General features: G+C 40.2%; 1 protein-coding gene across 2 annotated transcripts; it reads left to right on the forward strand.

Annotated features, from left to right (window-relative positions):
• The first annotated feature begins 867 nt into the window (after positions 1 to 867).
• On the forward strand, positions 868 to 16300 carry LOC128911121 (claudin-15-like). Of its 2 annotated transcripts, none has more exons than XM_054205419.1 (6): positions 868 to 1526; positions 1947 to 2222; positions 11583 to 11747; positions 11897 to 11978; positions 14705 to 14815; positions 16167 to 16300. In XM_054205419.1, exons 2-6 carry the CDS (start codon positions 2003 to 2005, stop codon positions 16264 to 16266), a joined length of 678 nt encoding a protein of 225 aa, XP_054061394.1. In that variant the 5' UTR covers positions 868 to 1526; positions 1947 to 2002; the 3' UTR covers positions 16267 to 16300. The 2 variants fall into 2 exon arrangements, with proteins under 2 accessions (XP_054061394.1, XP_054061393.1); XM_054205418.1 differs by lacking the exon at positions 868 to 1526 and adding an exon at positions 6067 to 6173 and having other exon boundaries at positions 1953 to 2222.
• Positions 16301 to 17476: the final 1176 nt, after the last annotated feature.

A 17476-nucleotide genomic window follows, 5' to 3' on the forward strand; every position in this document is an offset into this window, starting at 1 on the left:
TTTTAATGAAAAGTTTGTGTTTACAAATTTGACATATGACCTACCCATAGTGATGGTGTAGAACATATAGTTTTATCTACTTTTCCTTACTGCCAGGAGTGGATTGTGATCGGACGGATCATACCTGTGTAATAGGCAGAAACATTCATTTAGATTATTGGCCTGACCATGTGGTGTGAAGTCTGCTTGAAGTTGTTGCTGAATTTAAATTTATCATTTATTTCAGATATTCTCTGTTGACAGTTACGCATGTTTTGAAGAGGCTGTGCAATCACTTGAGAGGCAAATGCTCCCTCCTCAGTGTGAAATTAGACTTTTATAGTGGAATGTACACATTTTTAAGAGTGCAATAAACTTACTTTTTCCTTCCTTGTGCAAACAAATCCCGAGTGCTGCAGTCATTTAAAATGAATGATTATAGGAGGAGGCTTGCATTCTTCTTCTTTTTTTTTTTTTTTAAATGCAGAAAACTTGCATATTCCTTCACAGTGGGGGCTGCATTCTAAAACAAATCCTGTCTTCAATTGTTTGCCAGCCCACCTCGAGTGCTGTGTCCTGTTTTGGGCCCCTCACTACAGGAAAGACATTGAGGTGCTTCTCTGGAGAGTGGGTCCAGAGAAGGGCAAGGAAGCTGGTGAGAGGTCTGGAGCACAAGTCTGATGAGCAGTGGTTGAGGGAGCTGGGGGTGTTCAGCCTGGAGAAAAGGAGGCTGAGGGGAGACCTTCTCGCTCTCTACAACTCCCTGAAAGGAGGGGGTAGCCAGGGGGGGGTCGGTCTCTTCTCCCAAGTAGCAGGCGATAGGACAAGTGGAAATGGCCTCAAGTTGCACCAGGGGAGGTTTAGGATGGATATTAGGAAAAATTTCTACACTGAAAAGGTTGTCACGCACTAGAACAGGCTGCCCAGGGAAGTCGTTGAGTCACCCATCCCTGGAGGTATTTAAAAGCCGGGTAGATGTTGTGCTGAGGGATGTGGTTTAGTGATGGTTTTTGTCAGTGCTAGGTTGATGATTGGACTTGATGTTCTGAAAGGTCCCTTCCAACCCAGGCAATTCTATGATTCTATATGGACACAGTCCTCCTTTCATGAAAATAGTGTTTTGGTGACAAGTGCAACAAAAGTTTCAAGTAAAACAATCATTGTGGATATCGTAATAATATTCTTCTGTATTGCTTTGGAGTCTGATGGTGCCTAGGCAGCTCACTGGCACTGACAAAGCATGTTATATGCCAATGGTTGCCAGGTTAATCTGAGCATCTTCGGTACTAACTTACATGGCTTTTTTGTAATTTTAGTAGTTGAGTTGTCCATTTCACTGAAATTTCGCTGTAGCGAAAAGCCATGCCTGAGCCTTTGTGCAACAGTCGGGCAGAGCTTTGGCCCCTGGTCCTTGATTTTTAGAATGGGGGGAAAGGTCCTAAAGAGTACAAAACTTTCACATGTTTGATCAAACTGGTCCTCACAAAGTGCTGACACTAGTGTCTAGCAGGAAGGTAGATGAAGCAGGTTGGAAACATACCGTAAACGTGAGTATCAAAATTTATTTTGTTTTAAATTTGTATTGATAGGCATTGTAATTGGAAGATGAATAATTTATTAAAGCATTTGATAGTTTTAATTTTAAAAGAAATTTGAGTTAGCAAACAAGTAAAGAATGGATAAAACGTTGCAAATTCAAATTAGAGAATTCCTCAGTTGAGTCCTCTGGTTTTGCCCTGTTGGTATTTTTTTGTGGTAAACATGTATGGTAATAAAAGAGTTCCTAAGAAAATACTCAGAAGTCATAGAATATTTAAGTATTTCCAATTATTTAATGAGATTTAGATTCCAGTTCTACAATTCCCTTATGTGATTGTGTAGGTAGGCATCTTTTTGATGTTTTTGTAAAGGTCAGGCTTGTGTACAGGTAACTCCATGTACTGTATGTGTATAAACTGTTTCAACAGGTTTCTAATATCAGAAATTTCAGGAAGTTTCTTCAAAAACAACTTCTGTCAAAAGAATGGCATCATCTTCTCTACAAATTTGTGCGTTGCTGCTGGCTTTAGCAGGATTCACCATTTCACTTGTTACTACCATGTCCAACAGATGGAAGATTTCAGACACAGCAACAGTGCTTGTTACTACAGACTGGATTTCCGAAGGTCTTTGGATGGACTGTGCGGTGGTTTCTTTTGGATCAGTACAGTGCAAGAGATTTCCCTACATGTTGAGTTCAGACAGTAAGTGTGCATGGCATATGTATATAAAATCCAGGGATGTAGTTTTATTCCTTCCTTCTGGACAGCATTAGTGGGGTTGGATGGCATCTACCGTGGTTGTCACAGGGGGTCTGGTGTGGACAGGATTTGTGCTGTAGTACTTGCAGGCAGGTTAAAGGCCCCCACTGCATGTGCTTCACCCTGCAATTCAGCTTGGTAACTGTTGTGGCTTTATTGCCATCTCTGTTGTGTTGACATGGAGATATGGGTGATATACAATGAATCTAAGGGGGTTTTTTTTGTTGTTTTGGAAGAAATATCATCCTTTTACTCAGCCTGATACTTAACTACAAGCAGATCCTAGGTCAATGAGCACTAGTGCTTGTTTGTGCTTTGGTGTGAGATAAGGGCTTCGTCGATATTCCAGAACTTGTTTGATACTTTGTGCTAAATCTGTGTATTTGTTCTGGAATTTCTCAGAGGTGGCCAGCTTGAATTAACATACGTCTGTGTGACCAGTACTTTTGTGTTTTCCGAGGTGGACTGTGCTAGCAGAGTAGTTTATCTGCAAATAGAAAGAGAAGAATTGTCTTTGTAGGGACTGAAAATTGTTTGGATTGTTCTGGATTTTCAAAATATCTTTCTGTAAACACCGTTTTTATGGTAAAGGACTAAGAAGGACTGACGTTGCAGTTCTTTCCTTAGAAAACCGAATGTAGAAACAGTAACAGTATAGCCTTTGAAAACTGATTTTGTTAAAGTTTCTTAAACAGAACGTTTATTCTTTTACTACTTCCAGTATTGTGCAGTCACTTTATGAGTTATGTAATGGAAACATTTCTTCAAGCCTTCCCTGCTTTATAGATCCCTGATTACTGTCATTGCTTTTTGTCTGGACTCTTTCCAGCTGATTTATTCTTGATGCGCAGTGCTCAAAACTTGTAAATGCCACATCTCACAGACTACAAACACTTTCTTGACACAGACTTGGATTCCACTGAAGTTAGAGCTGCCTAACTGTGAGGCAAATCTCTAAAATGTGAGAGGTTAACTCTCGAAATTCAGCATATTCGTGAAGCCTTCCTCGTGGCTTCAGTGGCCTCATCTGCTTTCATAATGATGGTGCCAGTTTAAGAATAAGTATCAGCACCCTGTAACAAGGTCAGATTTGTAGCCTCAAAAGGAGATTAATCATATGCTTCCAAGGATTTTAAAAACACTAATCATTGTGTCAGAGACGTCATCAGCTTTTCATACCATACTGGTACCTGTTCTGCTCCTTTCTAAGACTTCCTCTATGTAGATACCAGGATGCCTAAGTTTCATCTAGAAACTTAGATGTGATTTCTGGAAATTAGAATGATGAGATGGGGCCAACAATCCTTCAGTTCTCATACGTGGTAGCAAGGTGGCACGGATGCTTATGATGGGGTGTCAGCTCTGCCTTGCCTTGAGTAACAGGGAGAAACAGGTATTTCAGCCCTGTTATAGAGACAAGCAGGGTTAATGTGGGACAGCCTCCTTTTTTCTAAAATGCAGTTTCATTACACCCAATGTGGAGAGTTCCCGGTGAACTGAAGCAGTCTCCTCCCAGGGGTTCTCTTCCCTCCATTCCCATGGCCCCCATAATTGGAAGAGAGGTCCCCTGGTTGGCAGGGCTCGGTGGAGTGGTCTTGGAGTGCACAAATTGGTTTCCTGGTGGAAAGGAAGCAGAGCAGGGAAATGTGCTCCTGGAATGCACTTCCAGACTTTCAGCTGTTGACAGGCATTCAGTTCACCAGACTAGGTGAAGGAAAACTCCCAAGTCACGGATGGTGTTGATGTGAAGCTATCAACACCGACTCTTTTAGGCTGCTGATGCAGAGCCTCCTGCACAGCAGGATTTGCTGCTATGTCCATCGCATACCAAACCATAGTTTACAAGATTTAGGGAAGAATAACTCTATGTTCTTTAACACTATTGAAGAGTGATTTCCTTAGGGGAATGATTAAAATGACTGGTGCCATATAGGAAAAACTCCTGCATTCCAGGTGTGCAGTTTGATCTTTTCTGTTTATACGTGTGCTTTATGACTGCTCGTTCAAATAGCTTTTTTAATTAGGAAGAGCTATGATTTAAAAGATATTTTTATCCTTGGCAGCAGTATAAAATCCGGGGACACTTGATTCAAGGTCCCAACTAAACTCAGCTTTGAAAGTGCTGTCAGCAGAAGTGATCGCTGAGGTCACCAGGGTACCACCTGTGTATGGATAGATTAGTTTGAAACTCTTTGAAGGGCTTTTAATGGGATGCAGATACTCCGACATACTGGTACAGTGTGTTCATTTTATTATGCCACCATTTTTCAAATTTCAGTGACTTGGCAGAAGGAGGGAATTCTGTAAAAGTCACCCAAGAACATCAATTCTTGCCACACACCATGTAGTTTCTTTTAAAGATTGCAGGTACAGAGCTGTACAGGATCACACTGGCTGTGCTGCCAAATCTGTTCTTATTTAAATCAATGGCAATGATCCTCTGGGCTGCCACGGGAGCAAAAATGTCATGGTGGCACTGTCATATCCTTTTGCAGCTGAGCCTGCCAACCTACAGCATCAGCTCAAAGTGACCAGTGAATTTTGAAAAATAACACAGATATCTGTTATGGACGAGTTTCGACTCAACAGTTAATCCTTCTGGTAGTCTTTATGTGAATGCTGTGAATCTATTACCACGTTGCATCATAGCAGGATTATTTTATGAAGAAACTCTGACTTCATTTCCTGGAGATAAGAGCAAGTTATCACTGCAAGAGATGGTTAACCCCATTTGGATACACAAGCAGTTTAAGGTATTAACATTAGTGGGTGATGTGATTTCAGTCTATGATTTTGTGTAGTCAAGAGCAGAAGCAAGTTAAACCAAGTTTAACATTCCTCTACTTTGCCTAGAATAGATTTTTTTTAATACTAAGATATTCTGATAAACAGATGAAATCAGCTGATATGTATTATTTTTCACGTAGCTGTTTTCCTTCATCATTTTATTCCTCGTGAGATGGGTCTGTCACATTGGCTCATTCCCTTATATTTAATTTCTGTGAAACATACATCATTACAATTGTATTCCAGTGTAAGTGGGACTATTTTTAAGACTGTGTTTAACTATAGATCAATCGACAGTAAAATATTAATGGAAACCACTCATTCACAGACTTAAACTTCCTGAAGATGCTGGCAGTAATCCAATTGCTATGGATTACTTACGACCATAACTCCAAAAAATGTGATAAATTTTCTAGCAGCAGAATAAAATTCCTGTTCTCAAGTTTAAGTCATCAAGACAATGATATAGTAGAGCTTTTTGATTTGAGATGAATAATAAAATTACAAACAATTTTAGTCTTGTGTAAATCCTAGTTGACTTCAGCGGACAGGCAGAAATTACGTATTTGCCAGTATTATCAGTCTTAAAAGAGATGTTGTAGAAATACTGGCTGGAGTTTCTAGGGTGAGACTAAGAATAGGCTCATTTTGTCACTTCTCATTAGAAAAAGAATTAATATTGTCATTTAAAAAAAATGTTAGTATCTTTATCATGAACTGCTCCCACTTATTGTCATGCACCGTAAGCCTTATCTCTGGGGTTGAGCAAAGAGCAAAGGTAGTCTCATTTTGGAGTGAAACCCAGAGATAAAACAGCAAGGAGGCTTCTGAAAGGCTTCACTTGATTGTAATCTAATAATAGGGATATTTAACTGTTACTACCCACAAGCATGACTGCTGCATTGGAAATTGTTGGGTTTTTTTTGTGCTTGGGTGGGTGGGCAATTATTGGAGCTACTTTGGCGAATGATTACTGGAAGGTCTCTTCTATACATGGTAGTGTGATCACAACGTCTACGTTGTTTGAAAACCTATGGAAGAGCTGTGCAGAAGACAGCACTGGAGTATCCAACTGCAGAGAATTTGACTCTATGCTTGCACTGCCTGGTATGTGACTTCGCACAATCTTGTTTATATTGCTTAAAAAGTTGTTGGAAAAAAATAGAAAGGCTTTTGTTTTGGTAATCTGGTAGTACTGGAAAATAAATGGCTAAGAAGGTCTTTGTGGGGTGAAGTAATAAAAATCTCTTAAGCAGCAGAATGTGTCAAGCGCATTAGGAAAGTCTATAAAATAAGGCAAATGAAGTTGCTGGCTATAAAATAAGGCAAATGAAGTTGCTTGGTCAAGCATAGGCATTTTAAATATGGTGTAATCTGTTTTCTAGCATCTTGTGTGAGGAATTAGTAGGAGACATTTTTTAACACATCTTATGTTGATCTTTATTTGGAATTATTGTATAGGCCTTCTTTTGCAATACTTGATAGCTAGTGTACTGTAGCTGTATTTTTTTATATAATAGGTAAGAAATACTATTTATAGCTAAGGAGTGGTAGTGGTTTTTGCATGTTGAGACTGAAAATTGTAGATAGTGCAAGAAATACAATGAGTATATGTTATACATATTGTAATGTATTATGAGTTATACAATGAGTATATGTTATAAATTAATACACTTGCCAGGACTTGTTAACTACTGTCTTGTTGGATGTGATTCTAAATATCAGGAAATTTAGATCTGCTGGCTCCTGTACTCTGTATCAGTCTTCAGCATAATTGTGGATTGTCCTCAAATTCTCAATGGAGGCAGTATTCTGTGGATAGTAAGCATGTTTATAGACAGTAAAGCTAGTTTTTATTAATCTTGAATAATTCAGTATGTAGATACTTATCCCAGAATAAGTTGAATCCTACTTAGTTGAATCTACACTGGGAGGTGACTAAACTTAAATAGGTAGGAGGATACTCCTAATCTGAAGAATGTGTAATATCGGATTAGTGGGAATGAGGTATTAAATCACTTTCTCAGTCTGAAATAAACTGATGTTGTTGACCAGCTCTGACACTAACGTAGCAATTCTCTGAAACAGTCTGTGTCCAGTAGTTAGGGAACAATCTGTTCTTTTAATCTTTCAGTGTTATCTAACAATTGGTTTTAAAATGCATGTGTGTATTACAAGGAACATCACCCTAGTTAAACTTCTTAGACTCAGGAATAGCAGGATCGTGTCCATCAGACACTACCATCTGCAGAGTGCTTATGTGAGTGTGCATTTGGTTCATGTATAAACTACTTCAAGGGATGGTTAATAACTTAGAATCCTAGAATAGCTTGGGTTTGAAGGGACCTTAAAAGGCTGTCTAGTCCAATGCCTGCTGCAGTGAGTAGGAACATCTTCAACTAGATCAGGTTGCTCAGAGCCCTGTCCAACCTGATCTTGAATGTTTACAGGGATGGGGCATCTCCCACCTCTCTGGGTGACCTGCTCAAGTGTTTCACCACCCTCATCATAAAAAATTTGTTCCTTATATCTAGTCTAAATCTACCCTCTTTTAGTTTAAAGCCGTTACCCCTTGTCCTATCGCAATGGGCCCTGCTAAAATGTTTGTCCCCATCTTTCCTGTAGGAGCCCTTTAAGTGCTGAAAGGCCACAATAAGGTCTCCCTGGAGCCTTCTCTTGTCCAGGCTGAACAACCCCAACTCTCTCAGCCTGTCCTCATAGCAGAGTTGCTCCAGCCCTTTGATCATATTTGTGGCCCTCCTCTGGACCCACTCCAACAGGTTCATGTCTTTCCTAAGCTGAGGGCTCCAGAGCTGGGTGCAGGACTCCATGTGGGGTCTCACCAGAGTGGAATAGAGGGGCAGAATTACCTCCCTCAGCCTGCTGACCATGTATTTTTTTGATGCAGCCCAGGATGTGGTTGGCCTTCCGGGCTGCGAGCGCCCAGTTTTTCATCCAGCAGTACCCCCAAGTCCTTCTTGGCAGGGCTGCTCTCAATCCCTTCATCCCCCAGTCTGTATTGATACCGGGGGTTCCCCTGACCCAAGTGCAGGACCCTGTACTTGGCCTTGTTGAATCTCATGAGGTTCACACAGGCCCACTTCTTGAGCTTGTCCATGTCCCTCTTGATGGCATCCCATCCCTCGGGCATGTCAACTGCACCACACAGCTTGGTGTTGTCCGCAAACTTGCTGAGGGTGCACTCAATCCCACTGTCTGTGTCATTGGTGAAGATACTGAACAGCACCGGTCCCAGTACAGACCCCTGAGGGACACCGCTTGTCACCGATCTCCATCTGGACATTGAGCTGTTGACCACTACCCTCTGGATGCGACCATCCAAACAATTCCTCATCCACCTAACAGTCCACCTATCAAATCCATGTCCCTCCAATTTAGATAGAAGTATGTTGTGGGGGACCGTGTCAAAGGCCTTACAGAAGTCCAGATAGATGACATCTGTAGCTCTTCCCATGTCCACTGATGTAGCCACTCCATCAGAGAAGGAAGAGATGTTGGCCAGGCAGGACTTGCCCTTCGTGAAGCCATGCTGGCTGGCTCGAATCACCTCCCTGCCAGCTTACTGCCAACTGACCAACTTACTGCCATTGACTCTAGGCAGCATCTTGTCATTGATGTATTTACATGGCGTGTTGACTCTGAGAGTGTCATAGAGCTCCCATGTGTGCAGATGTGGGCAGTGGGGCCACATCAGGCCAGCATCATGGAGGTGCTAAGGAAAAAGTGAGTTTTAAAGAAGGTGGAGGGGCAGAAAACAGCATCATAAGTAGATGCGCTAAAGCAAAAGAGAAAGGAAGGCAAGCAACAGCAAGGCTCTTGGAGAATTGCAGATAACAACATGGAGTCATCAAGAAGGAAAAAAATGGGGCCAGACGGAAAGTAAATGAATAGGCCGGGTTCTGAAAGTGAATTTGGGAAGATTAAATTTGAGTTGTTGAAGAGGAGATCGGTTATGCTGTTGAGAACATGGCAGTATATTTGAGGGGTATAGGCAGGGGGAAGGGTAAAGGCAAAGGAGCTTGCAGAATTGTAGAGAAAAAACGGTTTTAGGAAGGAGAACTGAAAAAGAACAAGTTAGAAGATACTGAATTGTAGAAAAAGTTGAGAGGGCAGTTGGGCAAACCAGGAAAGAGGAAGAAAGTGGGGCTGGTAGCAATGAGGGCTGAACAAACAGTGGGACCTCCAAGAAATGTCTGTAGCACTTGCAAATGTGAGCCAAGGCAGACTAAAAATTATCATGGCTAGTTTAGGCGTGTTTCAAATTGCTGTTAAGAAACTTAGCTGAAACTGCTGCAGCAGCAGAAGTCGCCAAGGATTGGTGGGAGGGGAATAAAAAAAAAACAAAAGTGTCTTTGTTACCTCTCATCAGAGGGATCATAAAGATTTTCCGTTAAGGTTTCCTTATTGGCAGCTGAGCCATATGGTATACCTCTGGTTTTTGTTTTGTGCATGGGAAATATCAGACTTGGTTCTTTTAAACAGATTTAAAGCTTTTCAATTCAGCAAGCCACTAGCCCAAATCACAAATTTTTGAAGTGAGGACCTTTTTAAAAGCAATATTGCATAAGGTTGAGACCACGACTGGCTACTATGTATAACGGTCACTATCTATCTAGTCACAACTAGATCAGACATTTAATATAAAGGAATTACTTAGATGCCAAATAGTTCTTAAACTTTTTTTTCTTTTTCCTCTTGTTAAGATTCCATAGATATTTCTTCCAATGGCAGGATTTGGGGATGATTTCTGACAATTAGTATTGATTGATAAAATGAACTGACTTTGTATCTTGTTCAATAAGCTCATTTTTTAAGATAAAGACAACAAAAAATTGAGCTTTGCGGACTGTGAAGTAATCTCCTCAGTTGTTGAGGTTATCATATTGTGATCCAAAGAGGACATGGTATGAAATCTCTTCTGTTAAAATAATACAGCCATTGGCTTGCAAGCAGTTAGCCTGAGGATATGCTTGTTCCTCGTAGAAAGATAGGGGGAGTGCCATCTAATACTGCAGGAGTCCCAAAGACCTAAAGTGTAAGTTGTTGTATTCCTGCTATGGGTAATTCCTGCTGCCATGGGGTATGGTCCCAAACTAGAAAGCAGCATCCAAACAGTCTCTTCTACAGGCTCAAGCCTTGAGCTGTTAATGGTACTTTGAGGGGTCTTTTCACTTTTCTTACTGTCTGTATGTTTTTTCCTGAACATTTTAAAATTAATGCTTAATGAAACACTAATTCCTCTAATGATGTTATCCTTTAATTCTGTGTATTTATCTTATGACTGCTTATTACTGCCTTTGATAACTCTCAGGCTTGCAGGACCAACACTCTTAAGCCACGTAAAGCTATACAGCCCACTGTCTGAGTGTGAATCTGTTACTTCGCCTCCTGTTTCTGTGCCTGATTTTTATTGTTGGGAGAGTTATGGGCTCATTCCACCACTAAGCTAAAAAGCAGGTTACCAAGGAGGACATGGAGGTGCTCAGGGAGCAAGAGCTTGAACGCTAGCATCAACGATGTGACTGTCCAGATGGAACTCAGTTCAGACCCTTTTGATGTGTGGGTAGACTCATAGAATCATTTCGATTGGAAAAAAACTTTTAAGATCATCAAGTCCAACGAAGTCAGCAGCCAGACCTGCCAGATTGGTGACACTTGGCACGTTTATTGCATAATGAAGGTGCCGTTTGACCTGGAACCTGCCAAATCCAGGCTCCCATTTTAAAGGAGCCTTAAGTCTCTGTCTGACTTTCCTTCTTAGGCTGGTTAATAATCTGGTCCTGGTTTTTATGCAATCGATACCTAAATGTGAAGACTGGGAGCTTAAGCAATGCAGGATCACCAGCGTAGGAAATTCCCTAATGTGCCCACACCAGATGTCTCCTCTCCGCAGGGAGGAGAGGAGTGCTGCAGCTCTCTGATCTGCTCATTTCACATTTGTTAGCCCGACTCAGAGTTTAAAATGCACTGATAACTTGAGCACTTTCTTTCCCCTCTCTGACTGGAAGTAGCAAAGCTGGCCCATTTTTTCAATTCCTGTGTAGTGCCAGAGCCCCACACTCCTTGGCTAGGGCCCGGAGTTCAGAGGTGTCCTGTGCGCTCAACTGTGCAGGTGTAAGAAAGTCAGCAGGACTCGTGAGTAGACTTATTTTTGCTCCTGTAAATGACCACGTATACAGCTATGCATTTTCACAGGGCTTAAAAATGTAAGCTATGAAGGGCTTGCTATAATTTTTCAGGATTTACTAAAGGCCCAAGAGGATTTGCTGAGCTTATAAACTATAAGCGTAGTTCAACTCTGAACTCTGATTGACTTGAAAGCTAAGCACTCTGGGGTTTGGGTGCTTCTCCGAACCACATAACAAAGTTGGACAAGATTCACTCATTACTGCTCCTGTTAATTTTGTCACTCCCTCTAATTACTTTTATTTTTTCATCACAAGATTAATTTAATTTCTGTGTAGATCCTGATTTGTTTTCTCTTTTTCTGTCTAGCTCATATTCAGGCATGCCGTGCCTTGATGATTACTTCCATCCTTTTGGGATTCATAGCTTCGGTACTCACGCTGCTTGGTTTGAAGTGCACAAAGGTTGGGTTGAGCGATGAAGAAGGAAAAATGAAGTTTGCTGTCACGGGAGGATTTCTTTTTATTTTAGGAGGTAATTTTGAGGCCGAAATGACAGGCTATCAATACTTTGTATTGCTTTCACAGCTAGACTAAATGAAATGAACGCTTGGTCTTGGTTTAAAGCTGCTACAGCATTAAAGGAATTATTCACCTGTGTGTGTTTTAAACTTTTTCTGGTAGGTCTCTGCTCCATGGTGGCCGTTTCTTGGTATGCTGCAATGGTTACTGCTCAATTTTTTGACCCATTGTTCGCTGGAACCAAGTAAGTTAATAGATCTGTCATATCAAACTCAATCATGTGTTACAGGCAGCTGCACTAATCTCAGCTGCTCCAGAGTTTCAGAACCTGGATGGATCCCGTTATCCAGTCCTACAGGGGGAAAAATTTGCCTTCAGGGAATCTTTTCATCTCAGAGATGTTGGTGGGGAAGGAGGAGAGTTCTCTACTGGAAGGTTTAGTGAATGTCTGGGGAATATCAACCCCACATCTGGAGAGTTTCTGTACTATGTTTGCATTTTCTTTTGAGACTCAGTTAAGCACACATCTCAATGCTATGGAGAAGAACAGGTAGAAGTCTTAATTTTCTTTGGCATTTAGACCAAAAGAGGTACAAAATTCTAGCTAAGACTAGAATACAGTGCCTCAGATGTACAAGCAAATGAAAAAACATTACAGAAACCAGCTTGAACTGCGTACTAGTGACCTGCAGATAACTGAGAAGCGTCACTGGAGTGTGCTGCTTGTCCTAAAGAAGTAAAAAAAATGTTTTTCATTACATACTAATAGCTCAACATTTATTTGCCTTATGAATGAAAATGAGGCAAAGTCTGTGGGACTATCAGCTCATACAGTTGCGCACAAACAAGTTTCGAGGTATAAAAGCCCTTATTCTTTTCTGATATAAAAGCAACAGTCTTCAAAACCAAATGCCTGCTTATGGCACCTTATCTAGGTCAATAGATTTAGCAATGAGGAACAAGGGTGGAGGTGACTGGGCCTCTCCTTCAGAGAGGAGGGAAAAAGGGAGAGTGAAACACAATGTGTTGCCTGTGGAAAATGAGAGGGCTGGTTTGGGGAAAAGGGGACATTTATAATTGGCCAGTACCACTACCAAGTATATAATTTTTAGATCAGTAAACTATAACTCTTTAGTTACTAGGATCATATTTGAAGTGTTTTGTTAGTTTCCTCCTGAGAATCAGAATCGGGGAAGACAGAGGTGAAGTGCTTTGCTATGAATCAAAGTACTTTAAGCAATTGCTTTGGATGTTTGTCAGTTTTCCTGACAAAGAAATTGCATTTGTTAATACTTTTTGTTGTTTTATATCCCCTTGAGTGAATTATATGAAGGGTAATAAATACGTTAGAGGACCGAAACAACTGTTGATAAGCAATTTCAGTTAGTGGGGTAGTCAGAGAGTTTTATAGTTATCTGGTATAGCTTTGGGGCTTCAACATCAATGCATGTTAATCAGTTACCAGGTGGTTTGGATTCAGTAGCTAAAGAAATATTTTTTTTAATTTCTGAACTTCATGGTTAAGACTATCGATTCACTAAGCAGTTCTTAGTGAATTAACTTTGATCATTGGTAAAGCCAGACATGCTCTTGAGGAAGTTTGTGCTCCTTGGACTCTGTGAGATAGCTTTAAATTCAATTGCAGGCCAGTATTGATCTTCACTCTTAAGAGACTGGCAAATCTGTTTTTTTTTGGCCTGACTTCAGCAAAATAGTAAGTTAACCACTATTGATTCTTAGAGGAATTTCTCATACAGCTGTGAAGGCAACCTAAGTTCTCCTGCAGATCCCTCCTGTGTACTTTCCTTTGGTATGGTGTCTACAGCATTCCTATCTATAGGTGACTAGTGAGCAGAGATGATTGCATGCGCTGGGCAACACTCTGATTGTTCCTTAGTGTTCCTCCAGCAACTTGCACTCCATTTTTATTTTGAGATAATGATTGTTTCCTTGTTCCGTGTTTGGAAGGTGCCTAAAACAGTGGAGACCTTGCAGCTCCAAAGTCCAATGAGAACATGGAGAGCAGTGAACCTGTCTAAATCTCTGAGACCTTTATGTTAGCAATTAATTCTGGAGTCAGAAATTTGGTCTCTTTTAAATAATGATTTTGTGTTTACAAGTGGAAAGAATACACACATATCTGGTTTCAGTACGCCTTCTACACAGTCCATGGAACTTATTTTGTCCTTATATTAGGTGTCTCAGACCACAGAGGTACAGCTGTATTGTGGATAGTCTTTGTCTAAATGTAAAAACTTGTTTTCCTCTTTTTTGCAAAACTCCTGCCATGGTTTCCCAGGCTCAATTGTGTCTAGCCTTTGGGTCAAATTCATTATCAGTGCATTTCTTGGATTGGACTCGGGGGGTTCCTGAAAGGTGTAGTTTTGTACAGTAAAATGCAGAACTATTCTTTTTCAACTTGGAACTATTCATAAATGTATTTTAGCCATAGAACCGCAGAGAGCGCTGAATATTCTTTAGGACACGTAAGTTTGAAAACTAGCCCTATGCAAATAGGTACTTGTAGGTGATCTAGCATTGTGATTTCTATGGTTAGCCTTTTCTCACGACACAGACAGCAAGGTCCAATTGTTCAGTTTCACAAAATGACTTAAGTGGCACAGTTAATACAAGGGCAAAATAAGTGTTGTGGACTGCACAGAAGGTATATTATTATCATTTATTATCAACAATTTATTAAATATATACAAGTATTTATTACTGCTTATCTTTATGTTGCTTAGTACTTTCTGTACTGTCACTAATTTGGCAGCACACTTAAATACACATGTAAGAGCTTTAGTGAAGAGACACAAAGCCAGATCCGTTCTCCTCTGCTATCAGTTAGCTGATTTCTACGCAGACTAGAATTTGTTTGTTTGCGTGATTTGTGTACCTTGTGCGTCACTCTAAAATAATGGCTTTGTGATCCTGTTACATGCCGTTTCCATAAAATTTTTCACATTTCAGGTATGAACTAGGAGATGCTCTGTACTTAGGCTGGGCTGGATCGGTTCTTTATATGCTTGGTGGGATCTTACTGACCTGCTCATGCAAAGGGAAGAAAAACCAGGATTACAGGTAGTCTTGGATTTGTCACTTGAAATAGTAGTTGTCAATTATATACCATTTTCTATCTGTATACTGTTCTCTTTCTCTCACCCGCTGGTATAAATCTGTAGCCATATAAAGTACAACCAGGAAATTGTACCTATTAATTCAGTGCTATGGCATGTCACAGACTTGTGATGGCAGGGTATGCTGTCCCAAATATTTGTACCTCCCAGACAGTGTACTTCTTGATACTTTGCCATCAGCAGTCACCTATAACTAGTATTTTGTAATTCTGAGTACTGCTAATGCTTCTAAGATCTACGTGATGAAAACGTGCAATGGAAGAGTGAACTATCTGTTCCCAAAAGAAAAGTATATCAAAGAATACAGTGTATTATAATCAAGTTTCTCTGCAATACTCACTACTGTTAAAATATTCAAATGCCATTTAATTTGCAGAAAGTGTAAAGGCATTTCCTTCCCAAAGCATATCTAATTGATCATTAGACATGTGTGATTTTTTTTCTTGTTCCTTATGGAAATGTGTTGTTGCGTATCGAACCACAAAAGCTGAGATTTCTGGCCTCAATATTTAACCTTGCCTGGATTATTTTTTTTTTTCGATCTTAAATTATTCACGCATTCTGAAGGAGAGGGATGAAATTGTCAGAAATAGCAGTGGTCCGTGTCTACCCTGAAGAACTGAAATGGCGTGGAGGCTGTACGGCTAAGCTTGAGAGGATGATAACATGGAAGGGAAAAGCATGTTCACTGCTGCCGTTTTTAATCTTAGGAAAGTTATGTCAAAGCACGTCATAAGTGAGAGTGTTCCTCTCATACGCCATTGCCTAATCTGAAGCCATTTAAGTTTTATGGTAATATTTCATCAGCCACTTTGGACTTTAGATCTCACTCACCATACTCTGATACAAAGTACCGAATATCCTGAAATGTGTTGAAAATCGGGTAAAACTGATGTATAAAATAGTTCAACATGACGAATGACACCTCAAGGAGTTGGCCAAAGATACTTCTGTTTTCCTTTCTCATCATCTTGATTCCTGTATTAAAAACTAGTTTGCACAAAGGCATTAAGGTCTAGGTTCTCTTCCGCTTTAGGGACTTGACTAAAATGCCTTGAGAAAGAGCATTTTAGATGTACGAGAGAGATGGCTGTGCTGCCTGTCAGACAGCCCATCTCTTTCCCGTTAGCTACAAGACTGATAAGAACAATAGGCCTCTTATTTCTGCACCTTTGTGAAGTATGTGCTATCGGTGGGTTGGATACAGACCTAAATGAGTAACTTCCTGAGTATCTGAAACTGTAGATGTATGTAATACGTGTCATTTTGTATCTTTTTTTTTTCTTAATTTACAGTTGCAACAAATATGCGTATTCAGCAGGCCAGGCAGCTCATCAGCAGCGCATTTACACCAAAAACACTGAAACAGTCATAAGCAACAAGGAGTATGTCTAAACCTACCTTTTACATCACTTGTAACGTTAGTGGGCTATGAACTCAAATAAAGAAGTGAACTACTTCCAGGGATCCAGTTCCAAGTTGCAATTTTTCATCTTAATCTGGAGGAGTGCAAGGAGGAGGTATAGTTTTCAATGTAAATAGGAATGGTTCTTTGGAATGGTTTTTTGAATGTAAATAGGTTTCTACAGAAAACGCTGTGATGTGAAATCCAGTGGCATGAAGGTTTTCTGCATGCTGAGAAGCCTGGTAAAATTTAACCACCGAGAGCCATGTGTCCTGGCAATCGAGAGCAACTGTTTCTATTTCAGCTGACTCAAAAATGCGGAACTGATATGGTGTAGCTGACTGCAAGTTAATACGCCTCACAGTTAGAAATGTGTTGTGTTTTCATTAATGTTTAGCTTCCTACTTTTGTTTAGCAGCTTTAGCTCTTTACGGGAAATAAACTTTATTCCACAAACTGACTGAAACAGATTTTTTGATGAGTGGTATCCTGGCCATTAATAAGGATATAGTCCACATACTGTGGGCTTGAAGTCTCCTGTTATACTGAATATCATATGATGTATGATAGTCAAGATTTATAAAAGCTACAAAAAAAATTCCCTAACAATCCTTACCTCCAAATCTGCAGATGTGCAAGAATTTCTTGTTGATTGTAATGCAGATACCAAAGATAAACGATAGAGAATGAACCAAACAAAGCTGGGAGTGGAGAAAGTATCTGCTGCGAAAATGCCTTGTGATAGCTAAGAAGATGATAGCCCCGTTTTTTTTATTTTTATTTCTATGTTTTCGGCTTTTAAAATAATCCTATTTTAACTTTGAGCAATCTTTACCTTTGGGAACTTCTGCTGCATCTGAACAGTCTAATTCATGTAATTGCCCATTGACTTTATTCTCTGTCATTGTTCCATCATTAGAATTTCTGCCTTAAACTACTTCAGTGCTGGGAGCATATGTTTGCCTTGTGCTAACTTTACTTCGTATTGATGCTTTGAGCAACATGGAATGGAATTTCACACGGCAGGTTCACAGGTTTCATAACTTGTCCTTTTAAAATTACAGATGTGTTAATACAGTTCGACAAAATACCTTGGCGTTTCTCTCTACTTCTAATGTCTTATGATAAACATAATTGTAGTCTGATTTAGAAGTTTTGTGCAGCTTCCTCGATATCCCAGTAGATAATTTCACAGGGCGA

This window comes from Rissa tridactyla, chromosome 6 (assembly GCF_028500815.1).
Source record: "Rissa tridactyla isolate bRisTri1 chromosome 6, bRisTri1.patW.cur.20221130, whole genome shotgun sequence".
Classification (NCBI taxonomy): domain Eukaryota; kingdom Metazoa; phylum Chordata; class Aves; order Charadriiformes; family Laridae; genus Rissa; species Rissa tridactyla.

Coding starts and splice junctions, on each gene's coding strand:
- LOC128911121 (XM_054205418.1), top strand. CDS start 2,089: ATGGAAGATTTCAGACACAGCAACAGTGCTTGTTACTACAGACTGGAT. Junction 2,223..6,066: donor CTACATGTTGAGTTCAGACA/GTAAGTGTGCAT, acceptor TATACATGGTAG/TGTGATCACAACGTCTACGT. Junction 11,748..11,896: donor ATTTCTTTTTATTTTAGGAG/GTAATTTTGAGG, acceptor TTTTTCTGGTAG/GTCTCTGCTCCATGGTGGCC.